The sequence below is a fragment of the Mobula hypostoma genome, chromosome 6 (assembly GCF_963921235.1).
Source record: "Mobula hypostoma chromosome 6, sMobHyp1.1, whole genome shotgun sequence".
NCBI classification, from domain to species: domain Eukaryota; kingdom Metazoa; phylum Chordata; class Chondrichthyes; order Myliobatiformes; family Myliobatidae; genus Mobula; species Mobula hypostoma.
In genome coordinates, this window is record NC_086102.1 from 4,966,390 (window position 1) to 4,983,730 (window position 17,341).

The 17,341-nt window shown below is 45.8% G+C and overlaps 2 protein-coding genes across 6 annotated transcripts in view; one reads left to right on the forward strand and one right to left on the reverse strand.

Annotated features, from left to right (window-relative positions):
* LOC134347450 (splicing regulator RBM11-like) overlaps positions 1-8,366 on the reverse strand; it is a 65,133-nt gene extending 56,767 nt beyond the window's left edge. For 2 of the 4 annotated variants that reach the window (XM_063049770.1, XM_063049771.1), the window contains exons 1-3: positions 8,140-8,366; positions 7,062-7,224; positions 1,047-1,128 (exon numbers count right to left, since the gene is read on the reverse strand). In XM_063049770.1, the coding sequence (XP_062905840.1) occupies positions 1,047-1,128; positions 7,062-7,224; positions 8,140-8,232 (338 nt within the window). In that variant the 5' untranslated portion in view covers positions 8,233-8,366. The remainder of the gene's footprint in view (positions 1-1,046; positions 1,129-7,061; positions 7,225-8,139) is intronic. The other 2 variants (XM_063049768.1, XM_063049769.1) reach the window with 2 other exon arrangements.
* Positions 8,367-14,610: 6,244 nt separating this feature from the next.
* Positions 14,611-17,341, forward strand: part of LOC134347452 (stomatin-like) — a 58,865-nt gene continuing 56,134 nt past the window's right edge. For both annotated transcript variants that reach the window (XM_063049772.1, XM_063049773.1), the window contains exons 1-2: positions 14,611-14,767; positions 14,857-14,945. In XM_063049772.1, the coding sequence (XP_062905842.1) occupies positions 14,695-14,767; positions 14,857-14,945 (162 nt within the window). In that variant the 5' untranslated portion in view covers positions 14,611-14,694. The remainder of the gene's footprint in view (positions 14,768-14,856; positions 14,946-17,341) is intronic.

Below are 17,341 nucleotides of genomic sequence, written 5' to 3' on the forward strand. Positions count from 1 at the left end.
GAGAATATAAGCCCAGTTGATCCAGTCTTTCATCATATGAAAGTCCTGCATCCCAGGAATCAATCTGGTGAACCTTCTTTATATTCCCTCTATAGCAAGAATGTCTTTCCTCAGATTAGGGGGCCAAAACTGCACACAATACTCCAGGTGTGGTCTCACCAAGGCCTTGTACAACTGCAGTAGTACCTCCCTGCTCCTGTATTCTATCTGTACAAATAGTAAGACAAGCTTTTCACTGTACCTTGGTACACATGACAACGATATATCAATTTCACAAGGCAATGCCTCAAGAAAGTGTCACCTATTATTAAGGACCTCCATCACCTAAGACATGCTCTCTTCTCTTATACTGTTAGAGAGTAACCTGAAGATACACACTCAACATTTTAGGAAAAGCTTCTTACCCACCACTATCAGATTTCTCACCAGGCAATGAACTAACCCCTGAACATTACCTCAGAATTTTCTTCTCTTCTTGTACAACTTTCTCCAAGAGGGCCACAACCTTGTCCTAGGGTTTGGAGGCTTGTTTGCCATGTGCTTCGTGCTTTGGCTTTTGATAGGGTCACCCATACCAAACAGGTCAAAGGGTAGAGGTTAGACCAAGAGTGGTCCATTGGTCTCCAGGTTTGGGCGTTCAGCTCAGGTCTAACACCATGATTGGTCAAACAAAGTTGTTACAGAAAAAGCAATGATGAACCCTTCTACATCTGCGTGCGACGGTATTCCTAGAGTCTTCACCCAGGACTTGCATGACTGACAGTAGCGAAAACTAAGAGGAAGCTACTAACGCAAGGAAGGAAACCCTGACCATCAACAGAGGTAGAGGTTCTTCATTGCTGCCCTAAATGCCAACAGCTTAGTGGGCATAATTTAATTTTTTAATACATACATATTTTTATTGTAATTTATACTTTTTAATGTATTGCAATATACTGCTGCCACAAAAATTGTCAGTGATATTAAACCTGATTTTAATTCAGATTCTGAATCTACCACAGACCTGTCAGTTTTTCAGTCAATCGGCCGTGAAGGTTTCCACGTACCTGCAGTTGTCTTGTGGTGTCCGACAAAGTGTGCTGTCTGCTCCTGGGTATGGCACACTGGCGTCTGCTGTGTGGGAACTTCCTGAAATGCACACACACCTGTCCTGTTACTTTCCCAGAACAGTAGATTTTTCCTGAACCGAAGAACGATGACAGCTTCAGAAAAGTTTAAACTTCGAGGTTTTAATTCTGAACGATTCATTTCTTCCTTTTTTTTCCCCAGTTCATCTCAAACTGCCTCGAACATCAATGCAGCCCTATTGGAGTGTCTTATCACTAATATGCACAGACTAATCTACAATTTCAAAGTACATTTATTCTCAAAGGATGTATATTTCCATAAGTCCATAAGACACAGGAGTAGAATTAGGCCATTCAGACCATCGACTCTGCTCTGCCATTCCATCACAGCTGATTTATTATCCCTCTCAACCCCATTCTCATGCCTACTCCCTGTAACCTTTGAGACCATTACTAATCAAGAGTATCAACCCCTACTTTAAATACAACCAATGTTACAACAGGAAACATCCTCTCCACATCAACTCAATCTGAGCCTTTCAATGTTCGATGGGTTTCAATGAGATCCCCCCTTATTCTTCTAAGTTCCAGCCAGTACAGGCCCGGAGTCATTAAATGCTCCTCAACCATTAACAATTTCATTCCCAGAATCGTTCTCATGAACCCTCTCCAGTTTCAGCACATCCTTTCTTAGATAAGGGGCCCAAAACTGCTCACAGTACTCCAAGTACAGTCTGAGCAATGCTCAGCATAACATTCTTGCTTTAATATTCTGGTCCTCTTGAAATGGATGCTAAATTATATCAAATAGTACTCTGAGATTCATTTTCTTGCAGACATTGACATGAAAATGAAATACAATAAAATTTGTGAAAAGCTGTACATAAGTAAAAACTTACAAACAACCAATGTGCAAAAGACACACTGTGCAAATTAATACATAAATAACACTGGGAACATGAGTTGCAGAGTCTGTGACATTGAGCCCATAGGTTGTGAAATCAGTTCAGAGTTCTGCTGAGTGAAATTATCCACAATGGTTCAGGAGCCTGATGTTTGAGGGTTAATAGCTGATCCTGGACCTGGTGGAATGGGACCTCTCTCCCGATAGTAGTAGCAAGAAGACAGCATGGTCTGGTGGGGTGGGGGGGGGGGGTGGTCCTTGATGATGGATGCTGCTTTCTTGTGGCACTGCTCCTTTCTAGATGCTAATTTGATGCTCAATGTTAAGTTTATGCCAATGATAAGATTTGTTTCTTCCCTGTATTTAACAACTTTTGAAGGAATTCAGTAACTTCACAGATCCTCAGAACTGCAGACAGACTCTTCAAAAACATAGAATGGTGTAGGTCCAGGCCCATCACCCAGGATATGCTCTCTTCTCATTACATACCACCATCGAGGAGGAGGCACAGGAGACTGAAAAAACACACTCGATGGTTTAGGGACACCTTATTACTCTCCACCAATAAATTTTGGAACGGACCATGAACCCATGAACGCTATCTCATTATTTCTCTTTGCACTATTCAGTTTTTATTTTAACTTATAATTTTTTAATGTATTGCACTGTCCTGCCACTGCCAAACACCAAATTTCACAACATATTTTCACACGTCTAACAAACCTGGCTCTCAATATCTATGCTAATATCAAGTTAAACTACTCCCTTCTGCCTGCGCACATCCATATCCCTCCACTCTCTGCATATTCACGCGTCTAAAAGCCTTTTAAACCCCTCTATGCATCTGCCTCTAGCACCACCCTGTTGGCACTTTTCAGGTACCCACCACTCTGTGTAAAAAGACTTGCCCCTCACATCTCCTTTGAATTTATTCCCTCGCATCTTAAAACTCTGTCCTTCAGAGTTTGACATTTCTACTCTAGTGAAAAAAAAGGATTTTCTTCCTCTACCTGCCTTTCATAATTTACATTAGTCCTGTCAAGTCTCCCCTTGGCCTCAAAAAGGTGACGCCTATTATTAAGGAACCCCATCACCCAGGTCATGCCCTATTCTCACTGTTAACATCAGGGAGGAGGGACAGAAGCCTGAAGTCACACACTCCAACGATTCAGGAACAGCTTCTTCTCCTCTGCCATCCAATTTCTGAATAGACATTAAACCCATGAACACTACCTCATTACTTTTTTATTTCTATTTTTACACTACTCATTTACTTGTGATATACAGCGGCATGCAAAAGTTTGGGCACCCTGGTCAAAAGTTCGGTTACTGTGAATAACTAAGGGAGTAAAAGATGAAATGATTTCCAAAAGGCATAAAGTTAAAGATGACACATTTCTTTAATATTTTAAGCAAGAAAACTCTTTTTATTTCCATCTTTTACAGTTTCAAAATTACAAAAAAAGGAAAAGGGCCCGAAGCAAAAGTTTGGGCACCCTGCATAGTCGGTACTTAGTAACACCCCTTTGGCAAGGATCACAGCTTGTAAACCCTTTCTGTAGCCAGCTAAGAGTCTTTCAATTCTCGTTTGGGGGATTTTCGCCCATTCTTCCTTGCAAGAGGCTTCTAGTTCTGTGAGATTCCTGGGCCATCTTGCATGCACTGCTCTTTTGAGGTCTATCCACAGATTTTCGATGACGTTGAGGTCGGGGGACTGTGAGGGCCATGGCAAAACCTTCAGCTTGCACCTCTTGAGGTAGTCCATTGTGGATTTTGAGGTGTGTTTAGGTTCATTATCATGTTGTAGAAGCCATCCTCTTTTCATCTTCGGTTTTTTTATAGACAGTGTGATGCTTGCTTCCAGAATTTGCTGGTATTTAATTGAATTCATTCTTCCCTCTACCAGTAGATGTTCCCCGTGCCACTGGCTGCAACACAAGCCCAAAGCATGATCGATCCACCCCCGTGCTTAGCAGTTGGAGAGGGGTTCTTTTCATGAAATTCTGCACCCTTTTTTCTCCAAACATACCTTTGCTCATTGCGGCCAAAAAGTTCTATTCAAAAGGTGCAAAGGAATATCTAAACAAGCCTGATGCATTTTGGACGCAAACAACAGGAATTCTGCAGATGCTGGAAATTCAAGCAACACACATCAAAGTTGCTGGTGAACGCAGCAGGCCAGGCAGCATCTCTAGGAAGAGGTACAGTCGACGTTTCAGGGTGTCGGCCCAAAACGTCGACTGTACCTCTTCCTAGAGATGCTGCCTGGCCTGCTGCGTTCACCAGCAACTTTGATGTGCGATGCATTTTGGAAACAAGTCCTGTGGACTGATGAAGTTAAAATAGATGAATGGAAATCAGTTCATCTTTTACTCGCTTAGCTATTCACAGTAACCGATCTTTTGACCAGGGGTGCCCAAACTTTTGCATGCCACTGTGTGTATACATGTGTGTGTGTGTGTGTGTGTATTATATATTAATATATATATACACACACACATACATATAAATTTACTGTAATTCAGGTTTGTTTCCCTATTACTATCTATTGCATTGTACTGCTGTCACAAAGTTAATAAATTTCACAACGTATGCTGGTGATATTAAACCTGGTTCTCACACTCCAGAGAAAGCAATCCCAATTTGTCCAGGCTGTCCTTATAGTTCATATCCTCCAATCCAAGCACCACAAGGCTGAATCTCTTCTGTACACTCTCCGAAGTGGATCACATGCAAATCATGATGGGCTCCCTATTTTTGGGTGGCATGGTTTGCATGGCGTTCAGCACATCGCTTTACAGTGCCAGCTGTAGGATTGGGTTTCAAACCTCGATCCTCTACGTTCTTCCCCTGGCCACGTTGTTGCCTCCGGATGCTCTGGTTTCCTCCCACATTCCAGACATATGGTTGGGGTTAGTGAGTTGTAAGCATGCTATGTTGGTACTGGGAGCATGGTGACACTTGCCGAGTGCTGATTTGATTTCACTGAATGTTTCGATGTACATGCTCCCAATGGCTTGTATCCCAGCCTCTGACAACCAAACCTGCGCCCGGCCTTCACACGGCTTAGCTACCAAGCCTGACAGAACTGTTTCTACTGGAAGTGAAAGGGGCAAAGGTGAGGTACCGGTGCCTTACAAGCCTGTCGATTCAGGCCATTGGGGCTCGTCAGCTGTGGTTGGCGGCTCACTTAGAAGGAAAACTCTGACCTTAAACCTCCCCTGCCTTGCAGCGATACCCGCTCATGGGGAAGGCTTCGAGAGTAAACCCTGAGGGAAAAATCTGGAGCTGCAGTCCTGTGTTGACTTCAACGCTGACTGGCAGCTCCTGAGATGCTGCTGGTGCAACTGTATCAGTCTCTGCTATTCCTTTGAATTTATCAGCTGCATGGAGAGGGGGAGCTTGCTGCATGGGCAACAGCTTGCTCCCCATATTGTACAGCCCTGGCTTACGTATCCAGATAGCTGGGATGCAACACCCATGGTCGACCCTGACCCGGAGGACTCAGTTCAGTTCAGTGACAAATTAAGCTAACTTTTCTGTCTTTCTATATCCTCCTGTAATGTTGAGATCAGAACTGCACACAATACTCCAAATGCAGACCAACCAAAGTTTTACATAGCTGCAACATGACTTCCCAACTCTACCGCTCAAAGCCCAGAATGACATCGTATACCTTCTTTGTACCTCATCTACTTTTGGTGCCAGCAAACTCTTCTTGGGTGAAAGTACTTGTTACTCTTTAGAGGTAAACACTGTGTTCTCGCTGAATACATAGTGGGGGACTTTGGGCTGCAGATGGAGACATCATCACAAGAAACACACACAAAATGCTCATCAAGGAAGGCAGCATCTATGGAGCAGAATAAACATTCGATGTCAAGGACCAAAATCCTTCATTAGGACTTAGCCTGAAAGGCCAAATGTTTATTCCTCTCCGTAGGTGCTGCCTGACCTGCTGAGTTCCTCCGGCATTTTGTGTGTGTTGCTCTCGATTTTCAGCATCTGCAGAATCTTGTGTTTAGACTTCATCAAGATTCAAGATTGTTTAATGTCATTTCCAATACACAAGTGTAAAGGAGAACAAAATAATTGTCACTCTGGGTCTGATGCAGCACAAAAAACACACACCATGAGATAAAGAAAACAATAATAAAAAACACAAGTAACAACAAACATAAGATAGCTTATACGCATAGACTGATTGGATGCTCATAAAGTGATGCCGGGCACAGGAGTGTCTGTACATAATGTGACTGACAGGAAATGGTGGTGTTTGGGGGGCATGGATGGATTGATCAGCCTTACTGTATGGAGAAAGTAACTGTTTTTGAGTCTGGTGTTCCTGGCATTGATGCTACGTATGTTGCCTCCTCCGTGACGGGAGGAGGACAGGGTGGGCAAGATTCTCTGAACATTGAACGCAAAGTGTAGAAGTATATGACCCCTCCCTTTCACGATCCAGAGCCTCTGTCTGCAATGAGTTGGAGGTCTTATTCAAGTGAGTGGGAAGAAGGGGGCTTGTTTTGCTGTTGTTATTTTGCTGCTTGTTCTGTTCTGTGTTGTTCTGCCGAGCATTGTGGGCATGTTATATTGGTGCTGGGATAAAACCATGAGACATAGGAGCAGAATCAGGCCATTTGGTACATCAAGACAATTCCACCATTCCATCACGGCTGATTTATTATCCCTCTCAACTCCATTCTATCCAAACTCCCCTACTATACGAATCATCCTCTCCACATCCACTCTATTTGTGCCATCTGGTCCTAGACTCCACCACTATAGGAAACATCCACTTTAACTAGGCCTTTTAATATTAATTAGGTATTCTTACATGAGAGGCAGGTAATGACTACGTGTGGTGACCCTTGGGGCTGCACCCAGCACTTGCTATGTTGTTAACATAAGCGGGGTACAGTAAATACTTCACTGAATGCTTCGATGTACAAGTGATCAGTAAGTCTGAATCTGAATAATGTGAGTGTAACATGGCAATGAGGACAAAAACTTCACCCAACACCTCTAACTGGGAGGTCCGCAGCACAAACTCACACGAGTTGAGAACATTTCTTCAGTGAGTGACGTACCAGATCGATACTGTAGATTCAGCGGCCTGCCATATAACCGGATCCCATTTAACAAGGTGATGGCGTACGGCACGGACTCTGTGTGCTTGAAGCAGACAAACCCATAGGTCTTCTGTCTGCCATCCTTGTCCTTTGCAATGTGTACCTTGGTTAATGGACCAGCCTGCAATCACACCAGAGCATCACGCACACGTTTCACAGAATGCAAAACATACAGCACAGTACTGCTCCTCGACCCACAACGCTGTGCCGACCTATAGAAACCTGATTCTTCCCTCCTACACAGCCCATAACCCTTCACTGTTACAAAAGCCTCTTAACCGTGCGTAGCATTTAGTGTCACACACAAAACGCTGGAGGAACTCAGCACGTCAGGCAGCATCTACGGAAAAGCATAAACAGTCGACGTTTTGGGCCGAGATCCTTCATCAGGACTGGAAAGAACAGGGTGAGAAGTCAGAGTAAGAAGGTGGGGGAGGAAGAAGTACAAGGTGGTAGGAGATGGGTGAAACTGGTAGAGGGGGAGGGTGAAGCAAAGAGTTGGGAAGTCGACTGGTGAAAGAGATACAGGGCTGGAGAAGGGGGAATTGGACAGGGGAGGACAGAAGGCCATGGAAGAAAGTAGGGAGGAGAGGGAGGGGGGAATGAGAGAGGGGGGAATGGAAGGAGGGAGAGGGGGTAATAGGAGGGGGGAGGGGGTAATGGGAGGGGGGAGGGGGGAATGGGAGGGGGAGGGGGGAATTGGAGGGGGGAATGGGGGAATGGGAGGGGGGAGGGGTAATGGGAGGAGGGGGAGGGGGAATGGGAAGGGGGAGAGGAGGGGAATTAGAGGAGGGGGAGGGGGTAATGGGGATGGGAGGAGAGGGAGGGGGTAATGGAAGGAGGGGGAGGAGGTACAGAGGGGGTCGGGGATGGAGAGGGAAACGGGAGGGACAGAATGGTAGAGGGAGAGGGGGAGGAGCCGGTCTTATCGCGGAAGAGGGGAGTCCCCGTGGTAGGGGAATCCCGGACGGAGTGGAGTCCTGGTATCCCTGGGAGTCCGTATCCCCCGGGTAGAAGGTCTCCCCACACCGCCCACCTGCAGGAAGAGCTCGTACAGGATCTCCTCCCGGGTGCCGCTGTCCAGATTCCCCACAAATATCGTCCGATCCGCCTCTTCTTGTTTACTCATCCCGGCAGCCGTGGGCCTTCAGCAGGCCCCGCTACTCGCCGCCGGGCTCAGGCTGCGCCGGGCGACTCAGCGCCGGGCCGGGTACCCACGACCCCGCCTCGGTAGCGCTGATGTTCATCCCGTCCCACCCACAGGGGTCGCTGTCACCATGGCGACGATACCTCCCAGTCCACAGGGGGCGCTGTCACCATGGCGACGATACCTCCCAGTCCACAGGGGGCGCTGTCACCATGGCGACGATACCTCCCAGTCCACAGGGGGCGATGTCACCATGACCTTGATACCCTCCCAGTCCACAGGGAATGCTGGAGGTCACTACGACCTTGATACCCTTCCAGTCCACAGGGGGGTGCTGTCACTCGGTCATTGATTCCCTGCAAGTCCACATGGGGCACTGTCACCATATCATTGATACCCTCCCAGTCCATAGGGGGCGCTGATGGTCTCCATGGTATTGATACCCTCTCAGTCCAAAAGGGGCGCTACTGGTCACTGTGATGTTTATATACTCCCGGGCCACAGGGGTGCTGAGGATCACATGGTGTTGTTGCCCTCCCCTCCCCAATCCACAGTGGGTGCTGGGAGTCACCGTAGTGATAAGCCCTCCCAGTATGTGGGGAGGGGGGGGTGGACCTAGCGGGTCACATGGCACTGATGCCCTCCCAGTCCACAGAGGGCACTGGGTGTCACAGTGGTGATGGACCCTCCCAGCCCACAGGGGGCGCAGTGAGAGTCGCCATGGCGATGGACCCTCCCAGCCCACAGGGGGCGCAGTGAGAGTCGCCACGGCGATGGACCCTCCCAGCCCACAGGGGGCGCAGTGAGAGTCGCCACGGCGATGGACCCTCCCAGCCCACAGGGGCCGCAGTGAGAGTCACCACGGCGATGGACCCTCCCAGCCCACAGGGGCCGCAGTGAGAGTCGCCACGGCGATGGACCCTCCCAGCCCACAGGGGGCGCAGTGAGAGTCGCCACGGCGATGGACCCTCCCAGCCCACAAAAGCCGCAGTGAGAGTCGCCATGGCGATGGACCCTCCCAGCCCACAGGCATATCCCAGGTCACCTTGTACCCTGACTTGCCGTGTGTTGTTTCATCAATCCCAGCAGCTTATTTCTGCCTCCACAACCCTCACACGCATTTTATTTTATTTATTATGAGCATTTCGCCAAAAGAGTGCATGCCGTGGAGGTGAGTAGTTAGAAACAAAGAAACACAGAAAACCTACAGAACAATATAAGCCCTTCGGCCTACAAAGCTGTACCGAACATGTCCTTACCCGAGAAATTACTTAGGGTTACCCATGGCCCTCTATTTTTCTGAGCTCCATGTACCTGTCCAGGAGTCTCTTAAAAGACCCTATTATATCTTCCTCCACCACCGTCACCAGCAGCCCATTCCACACACTCACCACTTTCTGCGTAAAAAATTTACCCCTGACATCTCCTCTGTACCTACTCCCCAGCACCTCAAAAATGTACTCTATTGTGCTAGCCATTTCAGCCCTGGGAAAAAGCCTCTGACTATCCACACGATCAAGGCCCCTCAATATCTTGTACAACTCTATCAGGTCACCTCTCATCCTCCGTCACTCAAAGGAAAAAAGGCTGAGTTCACTCATCCTATTCTCATAAGGCATGCTCCCCAATCCAGGCAACATCCTTGTAAATCTCCCCCGCACCCTTTCTATGGTTTCCACATCCTTCCTGTAGTGAGGTGACCAGAATTGAGCACAGTACTCCAAGTGGGGTCTGACCAAGGTCCTATATAATTGCAACATTTACCTCTCGGCTCCTAAACTTAATCCCACAGTTGATGAAGGCCAATACACCGTATGTCTTCTTAGCCACAGAATCAACCTGCGCAGCAGCTTTGAGTGTCCTATGGACTCAGACCCCAAGATCCCTCTGATCCTCCACACTGCCAAGAGTCTTACCATTAATACTATATTCTACCATCAAATTTGACCTACCAAAATGAACCACTTCACACTTATCCAGGTTGAAATCCATCTGCTACTTCTCAGTCCAGTCTTGCATCCTACCAATGTCCCGCTGTAACCTCTGTCAGCCCTCCACACTATCCACAACACCTCCAACCTTTGTGTCATCAGCAAATTTACTAACCCATCCCTCCACTTCTTCATCCAGGTCATTTATAAACATCATGAAGAGTAGGGGTCCCAGAACAGCTCCCTGAGGCACTCCACTGGTCTCCAACCTCCGTGCAGAATATGACCTGTCTACAACCACTCTTTGCCTTCTGTAGGCAAGCCAGTTCTGAATCCACAAAGCAATGTCCCGTTGGATCCTATGTCTCCTTACTTTCTCAATAAGCCTTGCATGGGGTAGCTTGTCAAATGCCTTGCTGAGATCCATATATACTACAGCTACTGCTCTACCTTCATCAATGTGTTTAGTCACAGCCTCAAAAATTCAATCAGGCTCATAAGGCCTGGCCTGCCTCTCACAAAGCCATGCTGACTAATCCTGATCATATTTTGCCTCTCCAAATGTTCATAAATCCTGCCTCTCAGGATCTTCTCCATCAACTTACCAACCACTGAAGTAAGACTCACTGGTCTATAGTTTCCTAGGCTACCTCTACTTCCTTTCTTGAATAATGGAACAACATCTTAAACCCTCTAGTCCTCCAGAACCTGTCTCGTCCCCATTGATGATGCAAAGATTATCGCCAGAGGCTCAGCAATCTACTCCCTCGCCTCCCACAGTAGCCTGGAGTATATCTTGTCCAGTCCTGGTGACTTATCCAACTTAATGCTTTCCAAAATCTCCAGCACACCCTCTTTCTTAATATCTATATTCTCAATCTTTTCAGTCCGCTGTAAGTCAGCCCTACAATCGCCAAGATCCTTTTCCATAGTGAAGACTGAAGCACAGTACTCATCTCATTATGTACCTCTGCTATCTGCTCCGGTTCCATACAGACTTTTCCACAGTCACACTTGACTGGTCCTATTCTCTCATGTCTTATCCTCTTGCTTTTCACATACTTGTAGAATGCCTTGGGATTTTCCTTAATCCTGTCTGCCAAGGCATCCTCATGGCCCCTTCTGGCTCTCCTAATTTCTTTCTTGAGCTCCTTCCTGCTAGCCTTATAATCTACTAGATCTCTATCATTACCTAGCTTTTTGAACCTTTCATAAGTTTTTCTTTTCTTCTTGCCTAGATTTCCAACAGCCTTTGTACACCATGGTTCCTGTACCCTACCATCCTTTCCCTGTCTCATTGGGACGTACCTATGCAGAACCCCACTCAAATAGCTCCTGAACATTTGCCACATTTCTTCTGTACATTTCCCTGAGAACATCTGTTCCCAATTTATGCTTCCAATTTCCTGCCTGATAGCCTCATATTTCCCTTTACTCCAATTAAACACTTTCACCGGAGAAAACCCACTCATTCCACCGGGACGATATACAGACTGCTTACAGACGTTGCTGGAACTGAACTCGCAATTCTGGAACACCCTGAAATGTAGGAGCATTGTGCTAACCGCTATGTACCTTTGAAGCGGATGTTGATAGGTTCTTGATTAGTCAGGGTGTTAAGAGTTATGGGGAGAAGACAGGAGAATGAATCTGAGAGGGATAATAAATCAGCCACGATGAAACGCAGAGCAGATTCAATGGGTCGAATGGCCTAATTCTGCTCCTATGTCTTATGGTTTTATGGTCTATCTAGCTGCCTGTCCCAGTCTATCTGGCCATCCATCCACGTCTACATCTCTCCGTCCGTTCACACATCTATTCACTCTCATCCTTATGATCTAGAGGTCACTGGCAAGGGCAGCTACAGAGAAGGTGTAGTGCAGGTAAACGAAAGGTGCAAGATCATAATGGGGTAGATTATGATGCCAAGAGTCCACCTTTTTGTACAAGAGGCTCATAACAGTGGGATAGAGGCTGTCCTTGAGCCTGGTGGTATGTGCTTTCAGACTTTTGTATCTTCTGCCCGATGGGTGAGGGGAGAAGAGAGAATGTCAGGGTGGGAGGGCTCTTTCATTATGCTGGCTGCTTCACTGAGGCAGTGAGAAGTGTAGACTGAGTCTATAGAGGGAGGCTGGGCCCTGTGATGTGCTGAGCTGTGTCCGTAACTCCCTGCGTTTTCTTGCGGTCACGGGCAGAGCAGCTGTGATACGATGTTTCTCACTTTGAACGGGTTCCATGGCTGTCTGTGGGGGAAGACGAATTTCAGGTTGTCTGCATTGTACGACTTTAGTGATGGGAAGAAACTGGGTAGGCTGTGCTTGTTAGGCAAGGCAAGCCAAGAGGTGTCTGACAGAGGTTTATAAAATTATGAGAGGCATAGACTAACCAGATAGTAATAATCTTCATCGTGTGGCAGGGGTATTGAAAACCCAATGGTGTTGGCTTAGGGTGAAAGGGAGGAATTTTAAAGAGGACCTGAGGGAGACGTTTCTTATAGAGAGGGCGGTTGGTACCTGCAACTCACTGAAAGAGGAGGTGGTGGAATTAGAGACTATTGTGAGGTATTCAGATGGATGCTCAAATAGACCATTACAGGATGGGCAGAATGTTGAGCAAGTGCGGTTATGCTGAGCTAAATGGCCTGTTTCTGAGCTGATGGAGACACTGATTCGATAACCGATTTTTATGACTTAAGCGTACTTAATAATAATAATTTTATTAACAGAGCACTTTTCATACAATGTTGTTCAAAGTGCTTTACAATGGTAATTACAAACATGAAAATGAAATAAAAATAAACATGAAAATAAAAGACAATGTGATGTTGGTTAAAAGCAAGGTTAAATAAATAGGTTTTGAGCTGGTGTTTAGAAGTGTCAACTGAGTCTGCATCCCTTATAGTTTTAGGATTTGAGTTCCACAGTTTAGGAGCTTGGTTCAATAAAGCTGGCCTGCCAATTATTTTTTGAGGGAGATCATTTACGTTTAAGAGACCGATGGAAGAAGACCTGAGAGCTTGAGCGGGATTATAAAACAGAAACAATTTTGTGATGTACTCCCGTCCCTGACCATCGAAGGCTTTAAAAACCAGTAAGAGAACTTTAAAATCAATTCTACAAGATACAGGAAGCCAATGCAGAGTAGCTAGTGTATGCTCCCTCATCCTGGTTTTAGTTAAATGTCTAGCAGCGATGTTCTGAATGAGAAAGGTTTACCAGTCTTCTTTCCCAGGTACATTGTTCTAGAGATTAACCGTTTAGTCTAAAGGATTGCTCTTGGTCGTGTTAAGAGACATGTTAGGCTGGAGGGGCCGAGAGGCTTATTCTGCGTTCTGTCGTTCTTGGTCCTGGAAAATGAAGAATATGAAGTCGTGGACAGCCAGAGACTTTTCCCCAGGGCAGAAACGGCTAATACCAAGAGTCATAATTTTAAGGTGATTGGAGGAAAGTGTAGAGGGGGATTTTAGGTAGGATTTTATACACAGAGAGTGTGGGTACATGGAACACTCTGCCAGAGGCGGTGGTAGAGGCAGTTACATTAGGGGCATTTAAGAGACCCTCAGGTAGGCCCGTGGATGTTAGGAAAATGAAGGCCTATGTGGGAGGGAAGGGTTAGATTAATCTTAAAGAAGATTAAAAGGTTGGCATAATATTGTGGGCCGAAGGGCCTGAACTGGCTATTACGTTCTGTATTCTATCAAAATTCTGGAGTGACGACCCTGCCCACCCCTTGCTTATCCTTGCTACTCCCAGCCGGTAATGTGTCCATCAGTCAACCACAAACAGTAACTCAATACCAGGGAAGCACAGGAGGCTACCACATATGATATATTAGCTTCCCAAAATAATGCTAGTGCTCTCTGTCCAAAATAACTGTTCTTAAACTGTCCCACACTGTACTCCCTGTGAATTCACGCTCACCATCTCACCATTCTCTGTGGGGCGGGATGGTTAGTGAGACACTATTACAACTTGGGGCATCAGAGTTCAGAGTTCAATTCGAGTTTATATATCCAAGAGGACATGGGTTTCCTCCAGGTGCTCCAGTTTTCTCCCACAATCCAAAGACGTACTGGTTGGTAGTTTAATTGGTCATTGTAAATTGTCCTGTGATTAGGCCAGGGTTCAATAGGTGGGTGGATGGCCAGTGCAGCTTGTTGGACCAGAAAGGCCCATTCCACATTGTATCTCTAATTAAGTAAATAATAAGTTTGTTCCCCTGATGAACGAAGGTCGACAGACCAGACGCCTTCTTGACCACCTGTCAATACAGTATAGGGTGGTTTGTATCCTGTATATTGAGGACAGTGGCCCCTTTTAAGAAACTTGGCAGCGCACGATGCCATGATACTGCAGTGCCTCAGTCCTGTAGCAACCTTGGCAGATCTACTGGACCACATGCAATGCCTAACCTCGACTTAGCCCAGCCCAGTGTCTGAATGTGGTCGCTTATCTGTTACTGATTGTCGCCTGTGCCTTTCAGGGATCAACAGCTCTTCCAGCCTGGGGCAGAAATGAGTCACTTCAAGAGACGTCTGAATGCACTGAACCTGGAGGAAAACACAAAAGAAGAACAGAGATCAGAAGGTATTGGTTGGTTAAGTAATAAAAACAATCTGCACATTCATTCTTATTGTTCATGGTAAGGATTCTCAACACTATGACTCTCTTGCCAGGGTTTAGATGGGGTGAATGGCTTCTCATCATCGGCTCAATAGTCTTCATACTTGCAACCTTCCCCCTGTCCATCTGGCTCTGTATTAAGGTAAGTGTTTCTTTGGCAACACACACAAAATGCTGCAGGAACTCAGCAGGCCAGGCAGCATCTACAGAAAGGAATAAACAGTCAATGGTTCGGGCCGAGACCCTTCATCAGGACTGGAAAGGAAGAGATAGAAGCCAGAATAAGAGTGGGGCGGAAGGGGAGGAGCAGGTGTTAAATGAGACCAGGTGAGGGGGGAAGTGAGCGGATGGGGGAGGAGGAGTGTTGAAGTGAGAAGCTAGGAGGTGATAGATGGAAAAGGTAAAAAAGAAGGAATCATTGGGGAGGAGAGTGGACCGAGGGAGAAAGGGAAGGAGGAGGGGCACCAGCGGGAGGCGATGCGTTGGTCATGAGGGTGGGGGGGGGTAGAAGAGAAGGAGTGAGAGGGTAACCAGAATGTAGGAAAACAAAAAAGGTGTTGGCAGTGGAGTGGGTAGGGGGAAGAAAAAGGTCTGTGGTTACCACAAGTTGGAGAAACTGATGTTTATGCCATCAGGTTGGCGGCTATCTAGGTGGAATATGAGGAGCTGCTCCTTGTCCTGAGAGTGGCCTCACTGCGGCAGTGGAGGAGGCCAGGAGCAGACATGGGAAGTGGGTGGCCACCAGGAGATGCTGTCTTTTGAGACTGATGTAACGAAGGTGCTCGACCATTGTCTGTTTGTGCAGTAACTATCTGAGATGCTCAGCTAGTCATCCTCTGTGCACATCTTCTGCTCATCTGGGGAGTAAAACCAGGAAGTCAAGTAGGAGGCATTGTGTAAAGGAGAACAAGATAATCGTTACTCTGGATCTGATACAGTACAAAAACACACAATAAGGCAAAGCACACAATGACAGCAAAAAACACAATAAATATAAATACATAAGATAGCGTAGATTGACTGTATGTCCATAAAGAGACACTAGGCACAGGAGTGTCTGTACATAAAGTGACTGACAGGAAATGATAAAGTAGTGGTGGTTGGGGGTGTGGAGGGGTGGGTTAGTGGGTGGAGTGTTGATTAATCTTACTGCTTGGGAAAGTCACTGTTTTTGAGTCTGATGGGTCTGATGTGGATGCTTCGTAGCCTCCTCCCTAAAGTGGGGCAAATGGTCCACGAACAGGAGATGGGGGAAAAGAAGGGTGGAGATCTCAAGTGTCATTGCAGTCCCGCTTCCAAACCCCACAAACACTGATACCTGTGGAGTCCTGTGCAGTGCAGTGAGGCACTGGGTCATACACTGATCTCTGCTGGTTTGTGTCACAGGATTTGAACTCATGCCCTAAATCCCCCTGGATCACTACTCCAAAAGTCTACCACTGTCATCCATTCCTTCTCAATCCCACAATGTTCATCTTACTGTCAGACATTCGATCCTGACTAGCAACAAAACACTTTGCACCTGGACCCTAAGGGACAGCATGTTAGCGTAGTGGTTAGCACAAAATTTCACAGTGTCATCGATCACTGATCAATTTCCACTGCTGTCTGAAGGAAGTTTCTTTTTAAATCTTTTTATTAATGATTATTGAACATCAACAACAAAAAAAAACATTGAAGTAATCGAGTCGACATATCAATATGTACAATAAGAGTTAAACTATCAACCAAGTTAAGCAATATATCAATAATAATAAATAAACAAAATGTTAAAGCTATTTTTTTGGAAAAAAGAAAGAAAGAAAAAGAACCCCTGCTAACTAAAACAAAAAAATAACCCCAACAAAAAAACAAACAAAAAAACCCCATTTGGAGCACAACCCCGGAGCTATACGCCATACAAGCTTCCATAAAAGAAAGACACCAATCCGCCAACCAAATCCATTTTCCCAAGAATCAGAAGGGGACCATCTTAATTAACTCAAATCAAATGATAATAGTGGGCAAAAGAGCCCTACATTTTCTCAAAGTCAAATCGAGGATCAAAAGTTCAACTTCTGATTTTCTCCAAACTAAGACATACACCACCTAAAAACCATTGAATCATAGTGGGAGCAGAAGCATCTTTCCATTTTAATGAAGTAGCTCTTCTGGCCGATAGTGTGACAAATACAATTACATATTGGTCTGATATAGAAACACTGTGAATATATTGAGGGATTATAACGAACAAAGCTGTCAATTTATTAGGTTGTAAATTAATTTTTAAAGCTTTAAGGATTGTAGAAAAAATAGATTTCCAAAACTGTTTCAATACAGAACACGACCAAAACATATGTGTCAATATAGCTGTCTCAGTTTTACATCTATCACACTGACTATTAACATTAGGAAATATTTTACACAGTCTCTCCTTTGTCAAATAATAACGATGTACAATTTTAAATTAAATTAGAGAGTGACTGGTACAAATCGAAGAAGAGTTAACCAACTTCAAAATGCGCAACCAATCCTCTATTGTCAAGGTCATGTTAAGCT